Consider the following 25,462-nt stretch of genomic DNA (forward strand, 5'->3'; position numbering starts at 1 on the left):
TTGTTATGTTAATCACCATATATTACATCATTAGTTTTTGATGTAGTGTTCCATGATTGTTTGTTCATAACACCCAGTGCTCTACGCAGAATGTGCCCTCTTTAATACCCATCACCAGGCTAACCCATCCCCCCACCCCCCTCCCCTCTAGAACCCTCAGTTTGTTTTTCAGAATCCATAATCTCTCATGGTTCGTCTCTCTCTGATTTCCGCCCCCTTCATTTTTCCCTTCCTTCTAATGTCCTCCATGCTATTCGTTATGTTCCACAAATAAGTGAAACCATATGATAATTGACTTTCTCTGCTTGACTTCTTTCACTTAGCATAAGCTCCTCCAGTCCCATCCATGTTGATGTAGAAGTTGGGATATTCATCCTTTCTGATGGCTGAGTAATATTCCATTGTATATACGGACCACATCTTCTTTATCCATTCATCTGTTGAAGGGCATCTCGGCTCTTTCCACAGTTTGGCTATTGCGGACGTTGCTGCTATGAACATTGGGGTGCATATGGCCCTTCTTTTCACTACATCTGTGTCTTTGGGGTAAATACCCAGGAGTGCAATTGCTGGATCATAGGGTAGCTCTCTTTTTAACTTTCTGAGGAACCTCCACACTGTTTTCCAAAGCGGCTGTACCAACTTGCATTCCCACCAACAGTGTAAGAGGGTTCCCCTTTCTCCATAACCTCTCCAACATTTGTTGTTTCTTGCCTTGTCAATTTTTGCCATTCTAACTGGTGTAAGGTGGTATCTCAGTGTGGTTTTGATTTGAATTTCCCCGATGGCTAATGACAATGAACATTTTTTCATGTGTGTTAGCCATTTGTATGTCTTCTTTGGAGAAGTGTCTGTTCATGTCTTCTGCCCATTTTTTGACTTGATTATTTGTTTTTTGGGTGTTCAGTTTGAGAAGTTCTTTATAGATTTTGGATATCAGCGCTTTGTCTGTAGTGTCATTTGCAAATATTTAAAAATTTTAATTGCATGCTGACATTGTCTCTGGTGGAGGTATGAAGATTACAGTAAAACTATTGAATTCCCTGTAAATATTTTCATTCAAAATAATTTTTCTTAGTTTAAATAAGTCCATACAGTTTCCAACTTATGGCTAAAATATGTCCCTCAAAAAGACAGCATATGCAAAATCCCTGAGGCATAAAAGTATAAAGGAATTGAGAAAGTGTAAGACTATTGTGGCTGCCTGAGACACAGAAAAAGTGCTCCATTTTGATAAATTCCATATTAAGCAGCACGCCATTTTTGCAATACAATATTTTTGCATGTGCACAGAGAACACAGCTCTTAGTTTCATTCACAATTGAACTAGGTTTAGTGCAGTGAAATATTTTGGATTTTATATGGTAAACCCATAGCAATCCTCAGGCAGCAGTGAAAAGCCAAATCCTGGGAAATTAAAACAAAACAAAAAGAATACTACACTTATATATGTTGGGAGTTATTATCTAAATATAAGCTTTATTTCACTGAATGCATTTCATTCAGGATGATGTCTTTTTTTTAACAGAAAATATCTTTTTATGTCCTATGTAATGATACAGTTAGTTGTATAGTTTCCCTTTAGCTACACAGTAATAACTGCTTTTGTGATGACTTTCATGCTGTTAAGTAGACCATTAGTACTTGGCTTGTGCCATTACAAAGCATCTTAATGGTGACAAACAAACTTGCAAATCAGCACAGCATCACACTGTGTGCGCTATTAATTTTCTTTACACTCTATCTACACTTACATTTTCAATGCAGTGAAATTATAATAGCATTTTTAGATCTTGTAGACATGTTTTATTCCAAAATATATGGAAATATAAAGTCACCAACATTACAAATGTTGAATTTTGTAAACTAATAGCTAAATTAAGACCCAACGACGTCCCCCATAGTCTTTTATTAAGCTGTCTGATCCAAGTAGCTCAGTCCAGTTAAAATATTAGACTATTAAAACTAGAATGAAAAGTTTGGAGCTGACAAATGGACACATTACACGTAGATTCTATTGATGGCCACAAACTTTGTGCCATTCTCACCCGTGTTTCCCTAAGTGTATACTGTCTATTTTAAGGTGAAAAAGCAGTAGGGATGCAGAGCTCAGAGGACTGCAATCCATACTACTATTGGAAAATACAATTCAAAACACAGACCCTGTTGATGGAGCAAAAATAACAAATCTTCTATAAAGGAATACATGATCTGTCAATCTATATAGTTGCTAAAAATTATAATAAAGATACAATAGATATTCTTAAATATGTATATACTCTTACTTGAATTATTGCCTTTGAGACTGTTTTGGGAGGAATCCAAACTAAGGCTGCGTGCTTTCCATTTTTAAAACTGATTATACATCTATTATCATATTTTATTTCATAAAGAATTATACAAGGTAAGAAAAGCAAGATTAGACTTATTTTACAGAAGAACAGAAAGACTCAATAATACCCCCTAATGAAATAACCAGTAAGAGGAGAGCTTGGGAAAAATTCAACCCTGTTTTTCTTAAACAGTAGAGAACAAAGGCATAAAAAGGAGTCTTTGGGATTAAGAGTCTTCTTCACTTTCTCTTATGTAAACATCTTTTTTTAAGCATATTAAATGTCTAAGATTAAATCATGTTTACTAAGGTATATTAAGGAAAATGATTATATCAAAAACATCTCTATATCAATATATTTACTGATGGCTTTCAATATTTACAACAATCCTAAACATCGAACTATAGGTCAGTGTGATCCTAAGCACTGGTTACTTCAATTTACTTATTTTCTTAAGAAAGTCAACCTTTGAGTATAAATGCTAAGTGGAATGTTTCCTTGGCTGCAAAACATCTGAGAAGACAAAATTATATTTAAGGTTCTCTGTAGCTCTATAACAGGGCTGCTTCTGACATGTGGGACCAGATGATTCATTGTTGTGGGCAACTGTCCTCTGCATTGTAAGATGTTCACCAGCATCTATGGCCTCTGTCACTAACTGCCCTTAGTAGGCAGATGCCCCCACAGTTGTAACAACCAAAATTGCAGAGAAACTACCAAATGTTCCCTAAGGGTGGGGGACAAATTCATCACAAACATCATCTATTCACCTAATAATGAACACTTACATTGCATCTATATCTTGGCTGTTGTAAATAATGCTGCAATAAGCATAGGGGTGCATTTAGTGTTTTTTTTTCAAATTAGTGTTCTCATTTTCTCTGGATAAATAGCCAGAAGTGCAATTGCTGGATCACACAGTTCTATTTTTAAGTTTTTGAGAAACATCCATACTGTTTTTCATAGTGGTGTCATCATTTTGTTCTCCCATCACCCATGTATGAGGGTTCCCTTTCCTCCTGCTAACCCTTATTTTCTTTTTGATACTATCCATTCTGACACATTAGGCGGTATCTCATTGTGGTTTTGATTTGCATTCACTGACGATTAGTGATTTTAAGCATCTCTTCCTGTACCTGTTGGTCATCTGTATGTATGTATTTGGAGAACTGTCTGTTCAGGTCCTCTGCCCATTTTTTAATTGTATTGTTTTTCTGATACTGAGTTGTGGGAGTTTTCTGTGTATTTTAGATATTAACCACTTATCAAATATATCATTTGTAAATATCTTCTCCCATTCAGTAGGTTGCCTTTTCATTTTGTTAATGATTTCCTTCCCTATGTAAAAGCTTTTTGCTTGATCGTAGTCCCATTTGTTGATTTTTGCCTGTTTTGCTCTTGCCTAAACAGATCCAAAAAAAATATTGCTTAGGCAAATATCCAATACCATGTTACCTTTTAAGAATTTTTCCGAACTTACATTGAAGTCTTAAATCCCTTTTGAGTTTATTTTTATGTATGTTGTAAGAAAGTGGTCCAGTTTCATCCTTTTGCATTTAGCTCCCCAGTTTTTCCAACACTATGTATTGAAGAGACCATTGTGTATTCATGCTGCCTTTGTCAAAGATTAGACCCATGTTTATATGGTCAATTATTGTTGGACTCTCTATGTGTTTTGTGCAGTACTATATTGTTTTGATTACCATAGCTTAGTAGTATAGTTTGCAATCAGGGCTCTTGATATCACCAGCTTTTGCTTTTCTAATTCTCAAGATATTCCATATCTTTTGTGGTTCCATACAAATTTTAGAATTCTTTGTTCTAGTTCTGTGAAAAATGCCATTGGTATTTTGATAGGGATTGCGCTGAAGCTACAGATTGCATTGGGTAGTATGCACTGCACAACTTAACATTAATTCTTCTGACTTATGAGCATGGTATATCTTTCCATTTATTTGTGTTTATTGTCAATTTCTTTTATCAACGTCTTAAAGTTTTCAGAGTATAGAAAAATGTTTATAGAAGTATAGCATACACCCAGAAGAGTTCACATTTCACAAGGTTACAAACTGATTGCACCTGTGTACCTATTAACTAAATGAAGAAATAGGGTATCTAGAAGCTGTCTCCTGTCCCATTCCAGTTACAACCCACACAGCTCAAAGGTACCTTCTCTGACATTTAACCCACAGTTAAGTTCTGCCTGGTTTTGTGCCAGACTTCTCTTACTTTATATCTTTGAGATTTGTTCTTTTTGTTATAAGTAGTTACATATATTCCACTATTTATAATTTATTTAATCATTCTACTGATAGACATTTAGGTTGTTGCCACTCTGGGGCTACTGAGAATAATGCTATTAACATTTTTATACACTGCATTTGGCACTCATATGTATGCATTTCTTTTGAATATGTATTTATGAAAAATTTCAGGATCACGGGTATGAGTATGATTGTTTTAATACATGTTGTCAGCTTTTAAACTGCTTGAATGAATTCATTTTCTAGGTACTGAAACTGCATGGTATCAGTGTTACTGATTTTAATCATTGTGGTGATTGTATCATAGCAGTTTACTGTGTTTTAACTTCAATTTACTTAAGTAATAATGCTGAAATCCTTTTCATATGTTTAGTGGCCATTCCAATAGCTTCTTTTGAGAAAGTGTGATCAAGTCTTCCCCAAATTTTTGCCACTGAGTTGTGTTTCTTCTTTATATGTATTGGATCCAAGTCCTTGCGAAGATTTCTCCACTCTCTGACTTACCTTTTCACATTCCTGATAGGAACATTTTGATGATGAAAGTTCCTAATTATAATGTCTTTCAGTGTAGCATGTTTTCCATTCATATTTACCTCCATAATCCATATGGGATTTATATTTATGGTATATGACAACTGTTAAGATTCTACATTTTTAAATGTTCCACACTGCATTTTGGCATTACTATTGCCATAACTGTGTGCATATGCATGAAGGACAAATACACCAATTTAACAGAATATACTTTCACAATTAATAAAAGGTTTGAAATCTGTAACCTAAAGTCATTTAGCATTGTACTTCTCTTTCAAGATTGTCTTACTATTCTTAAACATTTGAATTTCCTAAAGTGTAATTTAAAATATCAAGTGATAATACTAATAAATCAATGCCTGAAATGAAAATTGGTCAGGGTGAAGAAAAAAATAAAAGTAAGCCTTTTTATAATTAATGTGGTTTTTATGCTTAAAAAATATAAAATTTGATCTTAAATTCTTTCTAAACTTATACAGGAAAAATGGCAATCTAGTTATATAGTATTGGGACAAAAGAACCAATAATCACCCAGAATTCTATATAGAAATCACAACTTCAGAGAAAAGGAAAAAAATAATTCTGTAAATCACAGACTTTCATAATGCAATCCTCAAGTATTTACAAAGTTAGTTCACGTTAACATAACACTGAATAAATTCTTCATGAATGAATTCCTCAAAACATCTGAGTTGAAGTAAAACATTTATGTAATTAATTTAGCAAAACTCAACAAAAATTACAACTCAGCTGATCTTTGTGTATAATAGTTACCTACAAATAAGAGTAAATGGAAATTGTTACAGATGTGAAAACCAGTAAGAAGTACTCTCTTAGTTCCACCCTAATGCACTTGATGTACACTGGTCATCAAGAATTAATGCCAAGTTATAAAATTTCTTTATATATTCATAAGATACTCCATACCACTGAAAGAGGTAAATAGCCTCATGATAATTATTCTCAAAAACACAAATTCTCTTTAGAGATTTGGTAATTTCTCTTTAGAAATACAGGTTAAAATATGAAGAAATTACCAAAGAAGGATAGTACTAATTTTCAAGTTATATCTTGAAATTTGAACACATCTATTATAAAGAAAAACATCTGCTGTTATCATTCTAATGAACAATCATTATTTAAAGTTCTGTACCAGTAACCATGTTTCAGTAATATGAAAACACATTATTATGTAAAGCAATTCATTAAAGCAAAACTTAAACCATAATTTCCTGTTTCAGTGTATGTTGACATTATGCATATAAAAAGGAAGGAAGAGAAATTTTGTTGGAATATGTCAAAATGCAAAACAAGAAAAAAGCTATATACTAACAGGCAACATTCTGCTGCCCTTTTCACTGTGCTTTAATAGGCAGATTAAAGGCTTTGTCTATACGGCTAAGCAGTTAATATCTCATATCAACTTAAAACTGTATCCACATCTCTGTGGCCAAGAGCACACTCATGCAATTGTTGCTGTAAAAGAGGCTCCTGAATTTCTAAAATCTTTATATTTTTATAAAATACAAGAGGGTAGAGTTTGGAACAAAATTCATCTTTTTAAATACCTTGGTTTAAATTTCATTATTTCTAACTTTTGATTAAGTTGCTGAAATTTAAGATAAATATGTTAAAAGATGTATGTATGAAGGAAATGCTTTTCCATTTAAAAATACAGAAAATTCTCCTAATGTGTTCCTCTGGGCCTCAGAGTACCTTTTCCTAAGGGCCATGCCAATCACTACCTGAAAAATAGTAATATAAAAATGTGGAAAAAGATAATTTTCTAAATAAATAAAATCTCTAACCTGAACTTTAAGGTGAGTAACTGGTTTATGCTTAATTAATAGTGACATGTTAATCCTATTATTCTTCTGACTAGTGAGAAAATTAAAAGATAATCCAATTTTAGAAACAAAAATCTTCTAGTATGAGTCCTTACAATCATTTAATAAAACATTTACTGAGGACCAGCTCAATGCAAGTTGTAGAGATGAAAATAGCTTCAAAGAAACTCCATATGTATAAGGACTTGACTAAAATGGGATATATGAAACATTAAAGAATCATTATACTAAAAAATGCATAGATAAGTGGACTAACCACATGTTAATAAATATGTAAAGGGAAGTCGGGGGCACTTCCAATGTAATTAAGAAGTAACACATCTCAGCAGGATGGCAAAATCAGGTGAGATATGAAGGAGAGGTACAATCATAGATACAGAGGACATTCCAGGAATGGAAGCAGCAAAAAAAAAGTTTAGGAAACATACAACAGTACAAACAGGCTAACACTTTCTCTGCAAAGTAGTAGAGTTAACAGGTTGAAAAGCAAAATCACAATGGTCAGGAAATGGGACAGGTACTTGGGATTGTACACTGGTAACTCAGGTCCATACATATTATAATAAGTTATATTTTAGGAATATTCACCTGGTAGCCTAAAATATTCAGCTTATGAAGTCTACTGCCTCACATGTAGTCAGTAAACAATAGGTCACATCCATTCTCAGTTACTGTTACTGGCACAAACTTTAGGAGCTTCTTACTCCAGTAAACTACATGTAAGGAGATTAGATGGTTTAGAAAAGCAATAGATAACAGAGATTACAGTAAGAAAAATATGTCACTTTCGTGTAAGGATTATTTTGGCCTGAAGGAAGTTGAGAAGAAGATACAAGAAAAGCTCTCTGGCCTCCCCAATCTGCCTAAAGGCAGCACATGTTTCCGAAGGTGTCCCTCCTCCCCTTCTACCAGGAATGACAAAGGTAAATTCCTACAAACAACTTTAGACCCTTATCAAAAAATGTGTGGAGGGGGGTACCTGTGACTGACTTCTGCATAATAAATCTTACTTTTAATTACCTTGCTTTTCCTGGTCACCTCCATGTAAGTGGCCTCCCTTGCACATATTTTTTTTCTATCTTTAGCTGAAGATGGTTATTTGAGTCTGGACTCTAAGACACCTCTGAGTGTTACTAATTTTTCCCTGAGTCTCTCCCATGTGTACAGGAAGTATACGTGTTAATAAGTTTTTCTCTTATACTTCTTTATTTTGTTATAGGGGTCCTAGCCAAACACTCAGAAGAGTAGAGAAAAACTGTTTTTTCTTCCCCTATACAAGTAAACATATTTCATAAGAATGTTGGTTAATTTTCCATATACTTTAACAACCAAACAATAAAAAGCAATGCTTCATGCTTTTCAACTTAAGGAATATTCTCTGAGGTAGCAGGAACATAATAGTGATCCAATCTTTCATCAGGACTTTCTCTATGAAATAGGAACATATCAGTGACAAAAACTGATAAGACCTGACAGCAGGACTTTTTATGTCTTACTGATGTCATGATAAAAAGCAGAGAAATAAAAATACAAAATAAGTAGATTTGATAGCATGTTAGAAGATGATTAAGTGCTACGAAGGCAAAATAAAACAGGAAAGAGACAGAGTGGGGGTATCGGGGAGGAGGAGAGGAAAGGATACCACCTACTAGTCGGGCTGTTGGAAAGACTTGCTTGATAATTATTTCCAATTATTTTTCTTTAAAATAATTCAATTTGAATATTTAAACATTCAATAACCCCTCTAAGTAGTGAAAGATTTCAAAAATATACACACGTGGCAAAACCCAAGTCTAAATGACTATGGCAGCTAATCATCCAGTCTAACTCCGTATCATTGCCAACTTCAGGAGAAATCTGAGACCAAGCTGATCATTATCTAACTCTGGCAATTAGCCACTAGTCCTTAAAACCTGACTGGGCAGTCAGGGAACGGGCAATGAATAAAGTGAAATATTTCCCAATGTACAGAGTTCCACGAAGAAGTTCAAAGAAAGTCACAATGTAGGAAGAAGAAATAATAACTTGTTGGCTTTAATATTAAAGGTATTTGAAGCACTATAAAAGCAATGAAGAATCAATCTTCAAACTTATGTTGTAATCTATATTTATAGAGTTCCAGAAAATTTATAACATTTTGCCATATGAAAATTTTATTCAGAATTACAATTTTAGGAATTTATTTACAAAAAAACAAATTAAGAATTTAATATTCTAGGTGACTGTGGTAAGACCTTATCTTTTAGGGACTCCTACGAAGGTATTTCTGTATGAAATGAAATGATACTGAGCACTTATTTCAGAAGAATCCGACAGAAGGTAAAGAGAACTGAATGGAGGAAGAGATGGAACAAGTATTAGTTACTGGCTAGTAATTGTTTGGTAACAGGTACATGAGGGGTGTCATTACATTATTCTCTCAAAATCTGTATGTTTTCCAAATGAAAGAGTTACAGAAAAAAGGTCACATTTTTAAACAGTTAATCTTCACCAACCTAATAAATGTTAAAGCCTCAAAGACAGTTGATCTATTTTTCCAAAGTTGATCTATTACAATATATCCCATTCACCAAACAAAAACAAAAAACCTAAAGAAGTAAAGCAACAAAATAAATAAATTCAGTAGCAGTTACTAATGTGAACTTTGCTACTGATTTAACTGCATATCAATTTCCCTTTCAATTTTGTAACAAACACTTCTTAGCAATCTAATATGACTGCCAGGGTTCTTAATGATGTTTTAATTAATTAATCTCTCCTTAACTAAATTTACCATTTATGGGACACCGCCTATAAACTGTTCCTATTTCCTCTTTTGGCATTACATATTATTGCCATAGCAATATGTAAAGGTGAAAAACTAGGTTATGAATGGCTATTTGATGTGGTAGGTACACAAATTTTCTTAAACAGTAAAGCAGTCCTCACCCTAAAATATACATATATATATGTGCATGTGTGTATGCATACAGTAGAGGTAGTAGCAGAAGAGAAAGAACAAAACTTTAGATTTACAGACAAAATCCTTTCTCACTAAATACTGCACATGATTTCTGATAAACAGGATGAAAGGGGTACCTGACTGGCCCAGTCAGAAAAGCATGTGACTCTCCATCTCAGAGTCCTCAGTTCGGGCCCCACGTGTGTGTGAATATTATTTAAAAATTAAACAGGATTAAAGTTTAAAATATGGATGTTTAGAACATGCACTTACCACTTGTCCATTGTGTGGGTTCTTATGAGCATATGGAGGCCCACGGATATGATTCCACATCTGGCCAGAAGTCATAGCAAAGACTATACACTGAAAAACAGGGTGTAATGTTATAATACGTACATCAAGGAATATCAGTACTGCATTTTTTTTAAAAATTTCACCCATTAGAATAATTTTCACTAACTATGGGACTTTGGGAATTCATCCCAAATGAAAGAACAAGATGAAGCTACAGCCAGAGATATAAGTGAAACAGATATAAGTAATAGGCCTGATGGAAAATTTAAAGCAATAATCATAAGGATATTCACTGGGCTTGAGAAAAGAATAGAAGACATCAGGGAGATCCTTACCACAGAGATTAAAGAGTTAAAAAAGAATCCATCAGAGATGAAGAATACAATGAACAGCAGGCTAGAAGAAGCACAGGAACACAAATAAGTGACGCAGAAGATAAAATAACAGAAAATAATGAAGCTGAACAAAAGAGAGAAAGAATTATGGAACATGAGAATATACTCCGGGAACTCAGTGACTCCATCAAACATAGTAACATTCATATTATAGGAGTCCCAGAAGAAGGAGAGAGAGAGAAAAGAGAGTAGAATATTTATTTCAAAAAATAATAGAATACTTGCCTTATCTGGAAAAGGAAACAGACATCCAGATCCAGAAGGCAGAGAGAACTCCCAATCAAAATCAACAAACGCAGGGCAACACCTAGACATATACTGATAAAGAACAAATCTTAAAAGCAGCAAGATAAAAGAAGTCCTTAACTGATAAGGGAAGACCAATAAGGCTAGCTGGAGATTTCACAACAGAAACTTTACAGGCCAGAAGAGAGTGGCATCATATATTCAACGTGCTGAATGGGAAAAATCCACAGCCAAAAATACTCTATCCAGCAAGGCTATCATTCAGAATAGGAGGAGAGATAAGGAGTTTCCCAAACAAAAACTAAAGGAGTTCATGACCATTTAAATCAGCCCTGCAAGTAATACTAATGGGGTTCTTTGACTGGAAAGACCAAAAGTGACAAAGACAAAGGATCAGAGAAATCTCCAGAAATGACCAAAAAAAAAAAAAAAAAAATTAAGATAGTACTAAATATATATCTATCATTAATTTGAATGTAAATGGACTAAAAATCCAAAACCCATCTATATGCTGCAGACAAGAGACCCATTTTAGACCTAGACACCTGCAGACTGAAAGTGAGGTGATGGAGAAACATTTACCATACAAATGGATATTAAAAGAAAGTTGGAGTAGCAATACTTAGACAAACTACACTTCACAACAATGACTGTAACAAGAAGACTAAGAAGGGCACTATATCACAATAAAAGGGACAATCCAACAAGAAAATATAGTAATTGTAAATATTTATGTTCCCAACCTGACAGCAACCAAATATGTAAAACAATAACAAACATAAAAGAACTAATTGATAATAATACAAACCAGGGGACTTTAACATTCCACTTACATCAACTGACAGATCATCTAAGCAAAAACTATATAAGCAAACAATGGCTTTGAATGACACACTGGACCAGATGGACTTAACATATATTCAGAACATTCCATCTCAAAACAGCAGACTATACATTCTTATCAAGTGCACATGGGACATTCTCCAGAGTAGAACACATAATAGGTCACAAATCAGGCCTCAACAAATACAAAAAGACTGAGATCATACCATGCACCCTTTCTGACCAAGTGCTATGAAACTAGAAGTCAACCACAAGAAAAAATTTGTAAAGACCACAAATACATGGAGGTTAAACAACAGGCTACTAAACAATGAATGGGTCAATCAGGAAATCAAAGAAGAAATTTAAAAAAAATACATGGAAAAAATGCAAACACAAGAGTCCAAAATCTTTGGGATGCAACAAAAGCTGTCCTAAGAGAAAGTATATAGCAACACGGGCCTACCTCAAGAAGTAAGAAAAACCTCAAACAACCTAACTTTACACCCTTTAGGGCTAGAAAAAGAACAAAAGAAGCCTAAAGCCAGCAGAAGGAAGGAAATAATAAAGATTAGAGCAGAAATAAATGATATAGAAACTAAAAAAACCCAAACCCAATAAAACAGATCAATGAAACTAGGAGCTGGTTCTTTGAAAAAAAAAAAAAAATCAATAAAATTGATAAACCTCCAGCCAGGCTTACCAAAAAGAAAAAGGACCCAAATAAATAAAATCACAAATGAAAGAGGAGAAATAATAACCAACACCACCAAAACACATACAAGAGAATATTATGAGCAATTACATGCCAGCAAATTAGGCAATTTGGAAGAAACGGATGCATTCCTAGAAACATAAACTACCAAAACCAAAATAGGAAGAAATAGAAAATTTGAACAGACCAATAATCTGTGAAGAAATTGAATTAGGAATCCAAAAACTCTCAACAAACAAAAGTCCAGGACCAGATGGCTTCACAAGTGAATTCTACCAAACGTTTCAAGGAAAGTTAATACCCATTCTTCTCAAACTATTCCAAAAAATAGAAAAGAAAGGAAAACTTCCAAAGTCATTCTATGAGGCCAGCATTACCCTGATACCAAAACCAGATAAAGACTATACTAAAAAAGAGGGTGGCGGTGCCCGGGTGGCTCAGTTGGTTAAGCATCTAACTCCTGATTTCAGCTCAGGTCATGATCTCAGGGTTGTGAGATCGCACTCTCTCCCGTGTTGGGCTCTGCAATCAATGCAGTCGGCTTGAGATTCTCCCTCTCTCTCTCTCCTTCTCCCTCTGCCCCTGCCTGTTTCACTCTCTTTCTCTCAAATAAAAAAAAAAAAGAAAAAAAATCTTTTTAAGGGGGGAGAGGTGACAGGCAGAGGAAGAGGGAGAGAATCTTAAGCAGTCTCCCTCTCACAAGCCCAAGATCATGACCTGAGCTGAAACCAAGAGTCAGATGGATACCCAACTGAGACACCCAGGTGCCCCCTATTATATACTTACTCTTCGAATAAGCTAAAGAAAATAGTATGAACATCATGAAGAAAATACCTTACCAGTACTGTACTGTATTTATTGAAAATAATCTGATATACGGACCCACACAATGCAAACCTGACTTGTTCAAGGGTCAACTGTACTCAGTTTATAGGAAAGACTAAATATCCTGTTTTATATAATCCTCTCTACAGTCATCTTTGACTACTCTTTGAATTACTGGGCTATTGTCTGTCCTCATTACACAAAATTAGGAACTAAATTTATTAAGAAAAGTATAACCTAAAAATATATTAAAATTTCATAATATTCTTGTCATAATCCTAACACAAAAATATACATGAGGCTATATATAGAAACTACCAATTTGCAAACAGACCTACCCATCTTCAAACGACTCAAACTTAAAAACAACAGTTGCTTTACTGAAAAAAATATTAGCAGCACTTATCTGCTTCTCACTTGTAAAGATAACAAAATAAAAAACCACAGAGATAGTACTTGCATAAATTACATAATTTAGTTCAAATAAATTTGTAAAGGTGCTCATTCTGAAGCCAGAGCCACCTTGCATTTTTGTGTGGTCACAAGAAATACATTTTGACTGATACAACACAATATGCAGACACCAAAGAACCCTTCAGGAATGTGAAAATTGTGTAATCGTTTGTATTAATTTCAAGCTTAGGTTTGTCACAAAACTTACCTAATTAAACTGATATAATTTCTTTGAGACAGAAGACACATTAAGATATGTGAATCATTTTACAATATAGATCATCAGTGTTAAAAGGCAGAAAACAGCTTCTGTCCTACTAAGATTTACTGTGATAACAAAGTTTGGGTTATTAGATTTTTAAAGTGATGTTTATCTTTCATGTTTTTAATTGTAAATTCTTAGGATTTTTTTCTTTGCATGTGAAATGAATATAACTATTTATCACACTTATATTTCTGCTTTCAAATGATAGCCATCTTTGAGGAGCTTTAGGCTGCCATGAAGATCTATGCTAAGGGCTACGGAACATAACATTTTAACTCATTTTGATATTCCAAGTCAACGTTTATTTCTGAAAACCATAAACTATATATTTATATTATACTCCTTAAAGTTATGTACCAGTGTAGTTCAATATTTTACCCAACATTCTACTTTAAACTCATCATAAAACAGGTACTGGGTAAGTTTATTGTTTATCATCCTTCTTCTTTAGGGAGGAAAGGAAAATGGAATAAAACCAGAATCAATGCTTATTCAGCTCTATAAACAATTATCATCAGTTATAAACAGGAGTTAATAATATTTTTTTTCAAGACCAGGAGGAACCTATGAATATTCCTTTACCAAATTTTTTTTAAACTCAGAATCAGGAAGCTCTAATATTACCTTTTTAAATATTTGCGTATCTTTCTCTATATAAGGAAATTGCAAACTTTGTCTCTATCCTACACCCTAAAGCACTATGAACAGCTTCCTCTCACCAAGAAATACTGCATTCTCAGCCTACCTGTGAGTCATATACAATAATATGAATAATGAAAAAGACAAAAAAAAAAAAAAAACAGCAATAGAATACAGTCTATAGAACTAAGGATGTGTAACAGTAATCCCCTGGGAGATTATTTTTGCATAGGTTCAATATACAATTGCTAATTGTATACAGACTTGTTCTTTACCAAGAAATGGGTATGTGGATAGAGCTTCTTTTACAAACTTTTTCTCATTATTCTCATTTTGCATACGATTTTTGGTATTACAGAAGTGGTCCGCTCTAATTCATTATTTTTATTTTAGAAGTTTTCCTTTTCTGTGCAATCCAAGGCTTTCATCAGAGTTTCCACAAATCAGATAATAGTTTGCCAAAAATTACTATAAAACATTCTCTTTCCTGAAGGAAAATGGGATATTGGTTATTTCACACAGACAAATGTTTGAGAATCTGAATAAATGGGTTAGCATTTTGGGTAGCTAGCCTGTTAACTCTGTAAGTATAGCTTAAGAATTGGATAAGATTAGAAATGAACAAATCCATCTTTTCACTTCAACCTAGCCTTTTTTAAAAATAAATAGAGTCAGGTTTGGTGGTGGTAGTGGTGGCTATCAGGCAGAATGTAAAGAAGATTCAAATTAGTTTCCATAAGCTATCAACAGCTAAGGAAAAGATTACAGTTTGTACATTTCTATATTAATGAAAAACAGAGGGAGAAAAGTTTCAAGAGGAGCTTTTTTTAATTCAACATTTTGTCATCAGAGTTTTAAAACATATTGTTTGAAAACATGTCTGTACTCTGCAGCCTGTTATTGACTTCTAAAAGTCTGCCATTGGGGAGCATGCACACTTGCCAAGATTTCCTTCTCAAGTGTGTGTTTGTGAATATTAGAATATTTTCTGCTATGCCAAGGTAAATGGCTTCCAAGGATTCAAAGCAGAAATACAAAATCTGGATGGAAGAAAATGGATCTGTTCAAGTATTTAACATTTATGCACCATATAAATATTCTTAGGCATTTATTTGTAGTCATAATGGCCCACTACATCCATTGGTTTAAACATCCAACATATGAGATATGTGTCCAGATTTAGAGAAGCCCAGCATCGTGAAAAGAATATACAACTTGAAGTCAGACACGTAGAAACAATTCCTAGTTAATCATTTTCTAGCTGTGTGAGCTACGAGTTGAGTTTACTGAATCTTAGCTTCCTTGTTTATAAAAGGAGGACAATACGAATACCTTTTCATCATTATTGTAAGGAATAAGTACATAAAACATACCGCAAAGAAGGAAGAGACTCAAAAAATAGTAATGATGATTACTACTAGCTTACAACAGTAATTCTGGGGAGGAGGATAATGAAGGCATGCTATTTTCAATTGAGTCTAATTCAGAGAGATTATCAGTGTTTCACTAGCCTAAAACAGTGACAAGATTTGGCATGACACTAAATACTAAATAAGTTTTAACTTTACAAAAACACTGAAACAAGTACTATATTTTCATCAAAAAACCTGGGTAGGGGCGCCTGGGTGGCTCAGTCGTTAAGCATCTGCCTTCGGCTCAGGTCATGATCCCAGGGTCCTGGGATCAAACCCCACATCAGGCTCCCTGCTCAGCAGGAAGCCTGCTTCTCCCTGTCCCTCTCCCCCTGCTTGGGATGGGGAGTGACATGTCTACTCTCTCGCTGTCTCTCTCTCTCTCTCTCTGTCAAATAAATAAATCTTAAAAAAAAAAAAAAAAAAACCTGGGTAGCTTTACTGAATGAAACAACTCGAAAACTAGCCTGAGCAAAACCCAAAACACTTTTAAACTTACTAAGGTGCTTGAGATCACCTCTAGTATCCAATTATATTGGAGTATAATTGATCCATTATAATTCAATTATCAAAAGTAAGCAAATATTGAACTTAAAGAAAAAAAACTCAAATTTCAAATTTATATTTGAAGGATAAAGGACTACCACACAAACCAACAATGAGCTATAAATATATACAGATATATATAGTCTGAATTTTGATATTCTATTTGTAAACATTTTTTACATCTTTTGTTAGATTTATTTTTTTTTTTAAAGATTTTATTTACTTATTTGACAGAGACACAGCGAAAGAGGGAACACAAGCAGGGGGAGTGGGAGAGGGAGAAGCAGGCTTCCTGCAGAGCAGGGAGCCCAATGCAGGGCTCGATCCCAGGACCCTGGGATCATGACCCGAGCCGAAGGCAGATGCCTAACGACTGAGGCACCCAGGCGCCCCTTTTGTTAGATTTAAGTATATTTTTTCTTCCTATTGTTAAAAATCTTATGTCCAATTATATAAATTGTTTACTGTATAAAAATCCTAATGATTATTGGATAGTGACTTTGAATTCAGAAAACCTGTTCAACTCTAGTAATAATTTTTATTGTTGGTTCTCCATAAATGATGAATTTTCCATGTGGACAATCATAAGTAAATATGACATATCTACTCATTTACATTTATTTACTCCCTGCATTTCTTTTTCTGTTCTTAAGCTTTGACTAAGACCACTAATAAAATGATGAATAGTATGTAATAAGCTTTATTTTAAATTATCACTACTAAATAAGGTATTTGCTAGACATTTTAAGATATCCTTTACCTAATTAAGAAAGTTCACTTGTATTTATAGTTGGCTAACTTTTTAAAATCTTAAGTGATGAATATTAAGTAATTTCTCTGGTATTAGTAACAGTACTTCTACTTTAAGCCATTACTGTGATGGTTTTCAATTAATTTATACTTCCCCTATGGCTTAACCAACCATTCCTACAAACTGACTTTTGTTATTTTATATACAGCTAAATTTGGTTGGTAGTACTGTTAAAGAAAAACCTTTTGATTCCATGTTCATAAGCAAGATTTGTCATATGCCACATTACTACTTCCTATTTTCTAGCCATCTCTAAATTCTCATATTTAGTTTTACATTCTTTCTTGCAAGCACTTCATTATCCATACTAGAGTGATTTTTTTATAATTTCACTTAACTTTCCAGCAAAAGTTTTCTGGTAAGTTTTCTGTATCTGTAGGAAAAGCTGCTCTCATTTGTAAATTATTTCCTTGTAACAGATATGCACAGATACTGTGTTAAATCCTTTGTTGATATTGCTCTGATATTGCTTATATTTGAATAGCATCCATTTTTCCTGAACTGGTGAAATGGCTACAAGCAAGAGACCACATAACTCAGCGGTTCAATCTGTTGTTGTTGTTATGAAAACTGGCCATTTCCTTAAAATATGATGCCTCTGTGTAACCATACCTCCTTTGTCTCTCAGAACTTAACCAATTTCAGGCAGACTTCTTCCCCTAAATCTTTACTCCCCATGATTTCTTCATGAGCCACTGCCACTAAGAAACATGATCAGTACTTCAAAGGTAAACCACTCATTCTCCTGGGTTGATCTTTGCTTGTACTTTGAATTCTGCCATCTCTGGCTCCTTAGCACTCATTGCCTGAGCTGTCCTTACCACCTCCCCATGTAATCCTTCTGTATCCAAGTAAGGTCCCAACCACAAGTATTCCTCCTCAGGACGGGGTCCTCATTGTCTGGGAAGAAATATTTCTCGCCAATTTTTGACACCTGCCACTAACACTGCACCCTTTAGCACTTTCTGCTTCTCTCAATAACAAAGGATCCTTATGAGGAGTATCATAAGGATATTCCTATCATAAGATGTTTTATGTAAGCCTCATGGTAACCACAAAGTAAAACTACACAAAATACACAAAAGAAAAAGAGAAGGGAGTCAAAGCATACCACGGTAAACAATCATCACCTTATAAAGGAGGGAACAAAAAACCAGCCAGAAACAGCTGGCAGTAGCCTCTTACATATAGACTGATTTTTTTTTCCCCCTGGGTTGGGGGTATGGAATTTATTTTATTGTTTTGAGTCTGGGTTTTGTTCCTTAGACATCACAATTCCTGGATGAGGGGACATGTCCAACCTCCCAGACTCATAATCCCAGGGGCCTGTTTGGATTGTCTTCCAGGTTCAAAGTGCACTGAGAAGACTTCACAGTTTTAATACTTCCTAGATGCTCAACTGAGGGAAAGTGACAAAATGACTCCCCCCAGCCCCGCCTGCCAAAAAAATAAAACCCCAAGCCCTCTGGCAGCGGAAAACAATTAAGATGGCATTAAGAAGTCCTTACCTATCAATAATTACTTGAAATGTAAATGGATTAAATTATCCATTCAAAAGGTATAGAGTAGATAAATGGATAAAAAAAGAAGACCCAACTATATGGTGCCCCGGAGACACTCCTTTCAGCTTCAAGCAGAAAATACTTTCAAAGGGAAGATATGGAAAAAGATATTCCACAGAAATGGAAACCAAGAGAACAGGGTAGCTATACACGCATCAAAAAAAAATAGAGGTGAAGTAAAAAATGGTCACAAGAGATAAATAGGGTCATTATATAATGAAAAATGAGTCAATTCATCCAAAAATATCATAGTTGTAAATATATATGACCATATCACAGAACCTAAACATATTAAGCCAACACTAACATATCTGAAGGTACAAAAAAAAAAAAAAAAAACCCAGCAGTAATCAGGGACTACAATACCCCAATTTCAACAGCCTGATAAAGACACTAGAAGAAAACTACAAATAAACATCCTTGATGAATCACAAATGCAAAAATTCTCAACAAAATTCAACAGTACATTAAAAGATTATACACCATGATTAAGAGGGATTTATTCCATGTATGCAAGGAGGGTTCAATAAAGATAAGGCATGTGATATACTACATTAATAGGATGAAAGATGAAAATCAACCATATGATCATCTCTATAGACACAGAAAGTATTTCACAAAATTCAACATCCTTCCATGAGAAAAACTCTCAATAAATTGGATATAGAAGAAATATAGCTCAACATAATAAAAGCCCTATTTGATGAGTCCACAGCTAACATCACCCTAAATGATGATAGGCTGGAAGGTCTCTAAGATCAGAAACAAGACAAGGGTGCCCACTATCATCGTTCCTGTTCAGCATCATAGTGCAAGTCCTAGCCAGACCAAATAGGCAAGAAAAAGAAATTATTATTACTATTATCCAAATCAGAAAGGGAAAAGTAAAATTGTTTGTAGATGATATGATCTTATATACAGAAATTCCTAGACTCCTCCAAAAACCTATTAGAATAACCAATTGCAATAAAGTTTCAGTATATAGAAATCAGTTATGTTGCTAGAGACTAACAACAAAACATCTGAAAATTTTTTTTTAAAAAAGTCCCATTTACAATAGCATCAAAAACAATAAAATTCTTAGGAATAAATTTAACCAGGGAGGTAAAAGATATTCAAGAAAGAAAGGAAACAAATGGAAAAATATCCTGTGTTCATAGAGAAGAATTTATATTGTTAATAAGTCTATACAACCTAAATTCAATGCAATCACTATCAAAATTCCAATGACATTTTTCACATAGGAAAAAAAAAATCCTAAAATTTGTATGGAACCATAAAAAGATGCCAAATAGCCAACACAATACCGAGAAAGAACAAACCTGGAAGCATGAAATTCCCTGAATTCAAAGTATGTTATAAAGTAATCAAAACAGAATGGTACTGTCAGAAATAGACCAATGCAATAGAATTGCAAGCCCAGAAATAAACTCACAGAAGTACTATCATCAAGTATTTGACACTACATCTGTATCTTTGGGGTAAATACAAGTACCCCAAAGATACAGATATAGTGAAAAGAAGGGGCACATGCACCCCAATGTTCATAGCAGCAATGTCCACAATAGCCAAACTGTGGAAGGAGCCAAGACGCCCTTCAACAGACGAATGGATAAAGAAGATGTGATGGAGTATTACTCAGCCATCAGAAAGGATGAATACCCAGCATCTGCATCGACATGAGTGGAATTGGAGGGGATTATGCTAAGTGAAATAAGTCATAACAGAAAAAGACAATTATCATATGGTTTCACGCTTATGTGGAACATAAGGAACAGTGTGGAGGGCCACGGGAAGGGAGGGAAAACTGGGAAGAAATCAGAGAGGGAGACAAACCATGAGAGACTCTAGACTCCAGAAAAAAAAACTGAGGGTTACAGAAGGAAGGGGCTGTGGAGATGGGGTAACTGGTGATGGGTATTAAGGAGGGCATGTATGGTGATGAGCACTGGGTGTTATACACAACTAATGAATGGCTGAACACTACATCAAAAACTAATGATGTACTACTATATGCTGGCTAACTGAACATAAAATACATACATACATACCAAAATTGCAGAAAAACAAAACAAGTATTTGACAAGGCAGTAAAGAACACTCAATGAGGAAAGCATAGTCTCTTCAATAAAAAGTCCTGAGAAAAGTGGATCTTCACATGCCAGAGAATGAAAATGGACACCTATCTTATGCCAATCACAAAAACTAATTCAAAATGGATTAAAGGATTATACCTAAGACCCAAAACTATAAAACTCTTAGAAGTAAACATATGAAAAAAGCTCACTCACATTGGTCTTGACAATATTTTGAATATGACACCAAAAGCAAAAGTAAAAATGGGACTATATCACACTATAAAGCTTTTGCAAACCAGTGGTAACCATCAACAAAATGAAAAGGCAACTTACAGGAGAAAATAATATGCAAGTCATTCAAAAAAAAATAATATGCAAGTCATATGTTGGAGAAGGAGTCCAAATGTATAAGAAACTCACACAACTCAAGAAAAAAAATCCAATTAAAAAGTAGACACAAAACCTGTATGGGCATTTTTCCAAAGAAGACCTAAAAATGGCCAACAGGTACATGAAAAGATGCTCAAAAATCACCAATTATCAAGGAAATGGAAATCAAAATCACAATGAAGTAACCTAATACCTATTAGAATGGTTATTATCAAAAAGACAAGAGGTAACAAGTGTTGGCAAGGATGTAGAAAAAGGAATACTTACGCACTGTTGGTGGGAAGGTAGAAGGTACAGCCACTATAGAAAACAGTATGGAGGTTCCTTAAAAAATTAAAAATACAACTACCATATGATCCAGCAATCCCACTTCTGGGTATGTAACTGAAAGCAACCATATTCTATCCTAAAGAGAGATCTGAACCCCCATATTCGTTGCATTATTATTCACAACAGTCAAGATGTAGAAACCACTTAAGTGCTCACTGACAGATGAATATGGATATATATATATATCACATTTCAGCCACAAAAAACAAAATCATGCATTTGCAACAACATGAATGGACCTGGAGAGCATAATGCCAAGTAAAATAAGTTAGAGAAAGGCTAATACTTTATGATCTCCCTTATATGTAGAATCTAAAAAAAGGGAGAATAGAATGGTGATTTCAGGGGGCTGTAAGGTGGGGAAAACAGGGAGATGTTGGTCAAAGGGTACAAATTGCCAGTTATAGAGTTAATCTTAAATATTCTCACCACGCAACACACACACACAGAGGTAATTTATATGAAGTGATAAAGGTATTAACTAACTTTATTATGGTAATCATTTTGCAATATATACAGGTATCAAGTCATTACACTGTATACCCTCAACTTTCACAGGATGTTATATGTCAGTTATTCCTCAGTAAAGCTGGGGGGGGGCGGAGTCCTTTCCTTATAGATAGCAAAGAAAGAAACAAACAAAAAGCCTACTGTTTCTAGATTTATACATTGTTTTACTCAGCAGTGTGGGGTCTCAATGCAGCAATTCTCCGAAAGGATATTTCTTATTTGTTCTACAGGATTAACCAGGCCACCTTCCCCTTTCTTTCCAATTGTACACCCTTATTTTACAACACTGATATCCTGGTCTCCACAGAAGACCCCACAAGGGCCTATCATATCCTTCAAGCTCTTAACCTCTATGCAATGTCTCAAATTGAAGAGAGAGGAGAATGGCTATTCAACAGCCAGCAGTGGAAGACTATAACTTCTTTCTTTCTTTATCCCCAGGGTGAAGAACATGGATTTTTGCCTACAAGTACCACAATCAAAATCAATCAATTACCAACCAAAAATGGAGGATTCTAAGTTCAGCATCTTCTTTAACAGGGCGCTGTCACTTTGCCTTAGGTGACGCACAGGATATATGTCAGTATACAGAACAGAAACTTTTATTGGACCACGAGAACATCCAAGCCACATGTGTGTTCACTACCATGGAATTTGCATGTGCTTTTTTGCCCTTTGTCTATGCTCTTTAGTCAAGCACCACTTCAAATCTTTTGCCTATTTTCTGAATTAGTACACAGTAAAATTGACTTTTTGTTCTTTTGGTATACAGTTCTATAAATTTTGACATGATGAGAAAGGTTCCCCTTTAAGAGTTTGGCTCCTATAGTTTCCACTACCAACTGCTTTCATTGTCTCTACTGTTCTGCCACAGGATTGCATGAGGAATTGGAGTAGAAGAAAATAGAAAAAAAACACAAGAATCTCTTCTACTCTCCTGAGCCAGAACTAGAGGTATCTCCTAGATACCTCTCTGTCTGCTCCAAATTGCCCAAACTCAAATCAAGGATGTAGAGATGCAGAAGGTTGGTAATTTTTTATCTACTAACTAAATGTCATCTTGAATGCTGGTATTCTTACCTGATCCACCTGATCTTTACACCAAATACCTGAGGAGCTTTGCATTCACTCCAGGTTTATAGTTCTGTTAGCAGGAGAGAGAGGCTAGTATGTTTATATACCATCTTACCTATAAACAGATTGACGATTTTTTTAAAACCATGATTTCTATCTTCTGGGTAGCAATAATTCTTCACATATTCTAGATATATGCCCCATACACATATATTTTCCAAATATTTTCTCTGAGTCTATGGATTCTTTTGAAGAGTAAATATTTTAATCTTTATTTTTTCTCCCATGGTTTATGCTTTTTGTGTTATAAAGATCTGGTATTCTTCTGGAAGATTTATAATTTTAGTTTTACATATGGAACCATAATCCATTTTGAGTAACTTTTATATGTGGTGTGAGTTAAGGGTTGTGGTTCATTATTTACATGAGGACATTTGACTGTTCCAGCACAATTTGTTGAAGACTGTTCTTTTCTCACTGAATACTCTGACACTTGTTGAAAATCAACAACCATACAACTTATACTATTTACAAAGAAATAAGGAGAAAAAGTATAGTGTAATAACATACCAGAGATACCATGGCCCAACCAGTCTTGTTATAGATGAATTCCAAGTTGTTCCTTCTTAAATAGAGCAAACCGCCAACAAGTGACACTAACAGGGCCAAAGCAATGGTGCCAGAATAGTTGGGTGGTCTGAAGACTCGAATCTGCAAACATGCAATGAAAATTTTAAGAGCTGAATAAAGTAAAAGTGTTTTTCTCTTGACCATATTCCAGTCCTTCCAATTTTCAACTCCAAAACTTTAAAAAGGTGCCACCCTACTTTTCATTTGTGGAACTAACATTCCTTTTACCCTTTACAAATCAGAAACAAATGGCTTCCAACATCATGGTTGTGTAAAAAGACCTGCTTTAGGTGAACAGTTACTATACATACACATTACTTATGTTTAACCCAGAACTGCTGTGTTTCACCTATGAAACATGGGATCATCTAGTACAGGGGGAGGAAATAGGCGTGTAATATATTTATTATTCCAAATTGGGACATTTTAACATCTTTAACATTTTTTAACATCTTTACTGACATATAATACACACACCATACAATTCACCTGGTGTACCAGTGGTTTTTCTATTCACAGGGTTATCAAGCAACTTAAAGTGTAGGCATGATCAATAGATTAGAATCATTTCTGATGAAAATTCAGTAACCCTTATAAAGAATTAATAGTAGTTTTTCAGTATTACCCTTAGTATCCTCTATGAACTAAATGATACTGTTGCAGAACTGAGTATTTGCCAAAAGGTTAAAAAAAAAAGATGACAAGAGTTAATGGTGATGAGAGACACCCATCTTGACCAAGAATGTGTTTAGACCTTATGGTAAAATTACATATTCTAGAATAAATGTACTTTAAAATTACTGGTTATAATTGTTCACTATAGAAAATTCTGGTGAGGGGCACCTGGGTGGCTCAGTTGGTTAAGCGACTGCCTTCGGCTCAGGTCATGATCCTGGAGTCCCAGGACCGAGTCCCATGTCGGGCTCCCTGCTCAGCAGGGAGTCTGCTTCTCCCTCTAACCCTCTTCCCTCTCGTGCTCTCTATCTCTCATTCTCTCCCTCTCAAATAAAATCTTAAAAAAAAAAAAAAAAGAAAATTCTGGTGAGATGAAGGAATAAAGCAGCCTTAAGCCCTCCACATAGACATTAACCACCATCAAGATTTCGGTTTGTTTACTTCCTCAATAAACTGTCTACATATCTACACTCATATTTATGCTTTAAAACAAAATTCTAGATCATACTATAAATACTACTTTTCTAACCTATACCTTGAGCTTCTTTCTATGTCAAGAATACTTGTAGACCATTGTTGTCTATGCTACAGTACATGTAAGTAGTCTCCTATTTTTAGACATTTCACTTATTTCCAATTGTTTTCCATTATAATGAATGTTACTTAACAAATATTTCTATGGCTGAGTATTTGAATCATCCCTAATATATCCTTAGGTTAAACTTCTAGAAGTAGAATTGTTAAAGCTCAATTACATAAAATAAAGACATTACACACACAGAATTAGTTATTCCATAGTCCAAAGAACAGTATACATATTTTCTCACGTGGTTCATGAAAAGTATTATATCATTTGTATTTGCCCAAAAGC

At 34.5% G+C, this 25,462-nt stretch overlaps 1 protein-coding gene across 5 annotated transcripts in view; it reads right to left on the bottom strand.

Moving 5' to 3' along the window:
• Positions 1-25,462, bottom strand: part of TUSC3 (tumor suppressor candidate 3) — a 213,295-nt gene that overhangs the window by 76,231 nt on the left and 111,602 nt on the right. For all 5 annotated transcript variants that reach the window (XM_025886249.2, XM_025886250.2, XM_073902373.1 and 2 more), the window contains exons 5-6: positions 23,857-23,997; positions 10,193-10,282 (exon numbers count right to left, since the gene is read on the bottom strand). In XM_025886249.2, coding sequence (XP_025742034.1) covers positions 10,193-10,282; positions 23,857-23,997 — 231 coding nt within the window. The remainder of the gene's footprint in view (positions 1-10,192; positions 10,283-23,856; positions 23,998-25,462) is intronic.

The sequence above is a fragment of the Callorhinus ursinus genome, unplaced genomic scaffold (genome assembly GCF_003265705.2).
Source record: "Callorhinus ursinus isolate GAN/ISIS: 27379988/994484 unplaced genomic scaffold, GSC_fseal_2.0 scaffold17, whole genome shotgun sequence".
Taxonomy (NCBI): Eukaryota; Metazoa; Chordata; class Mammalia; order Carnivora; family Otariidae; genus Callorhinus; species Callorhinus ursinus.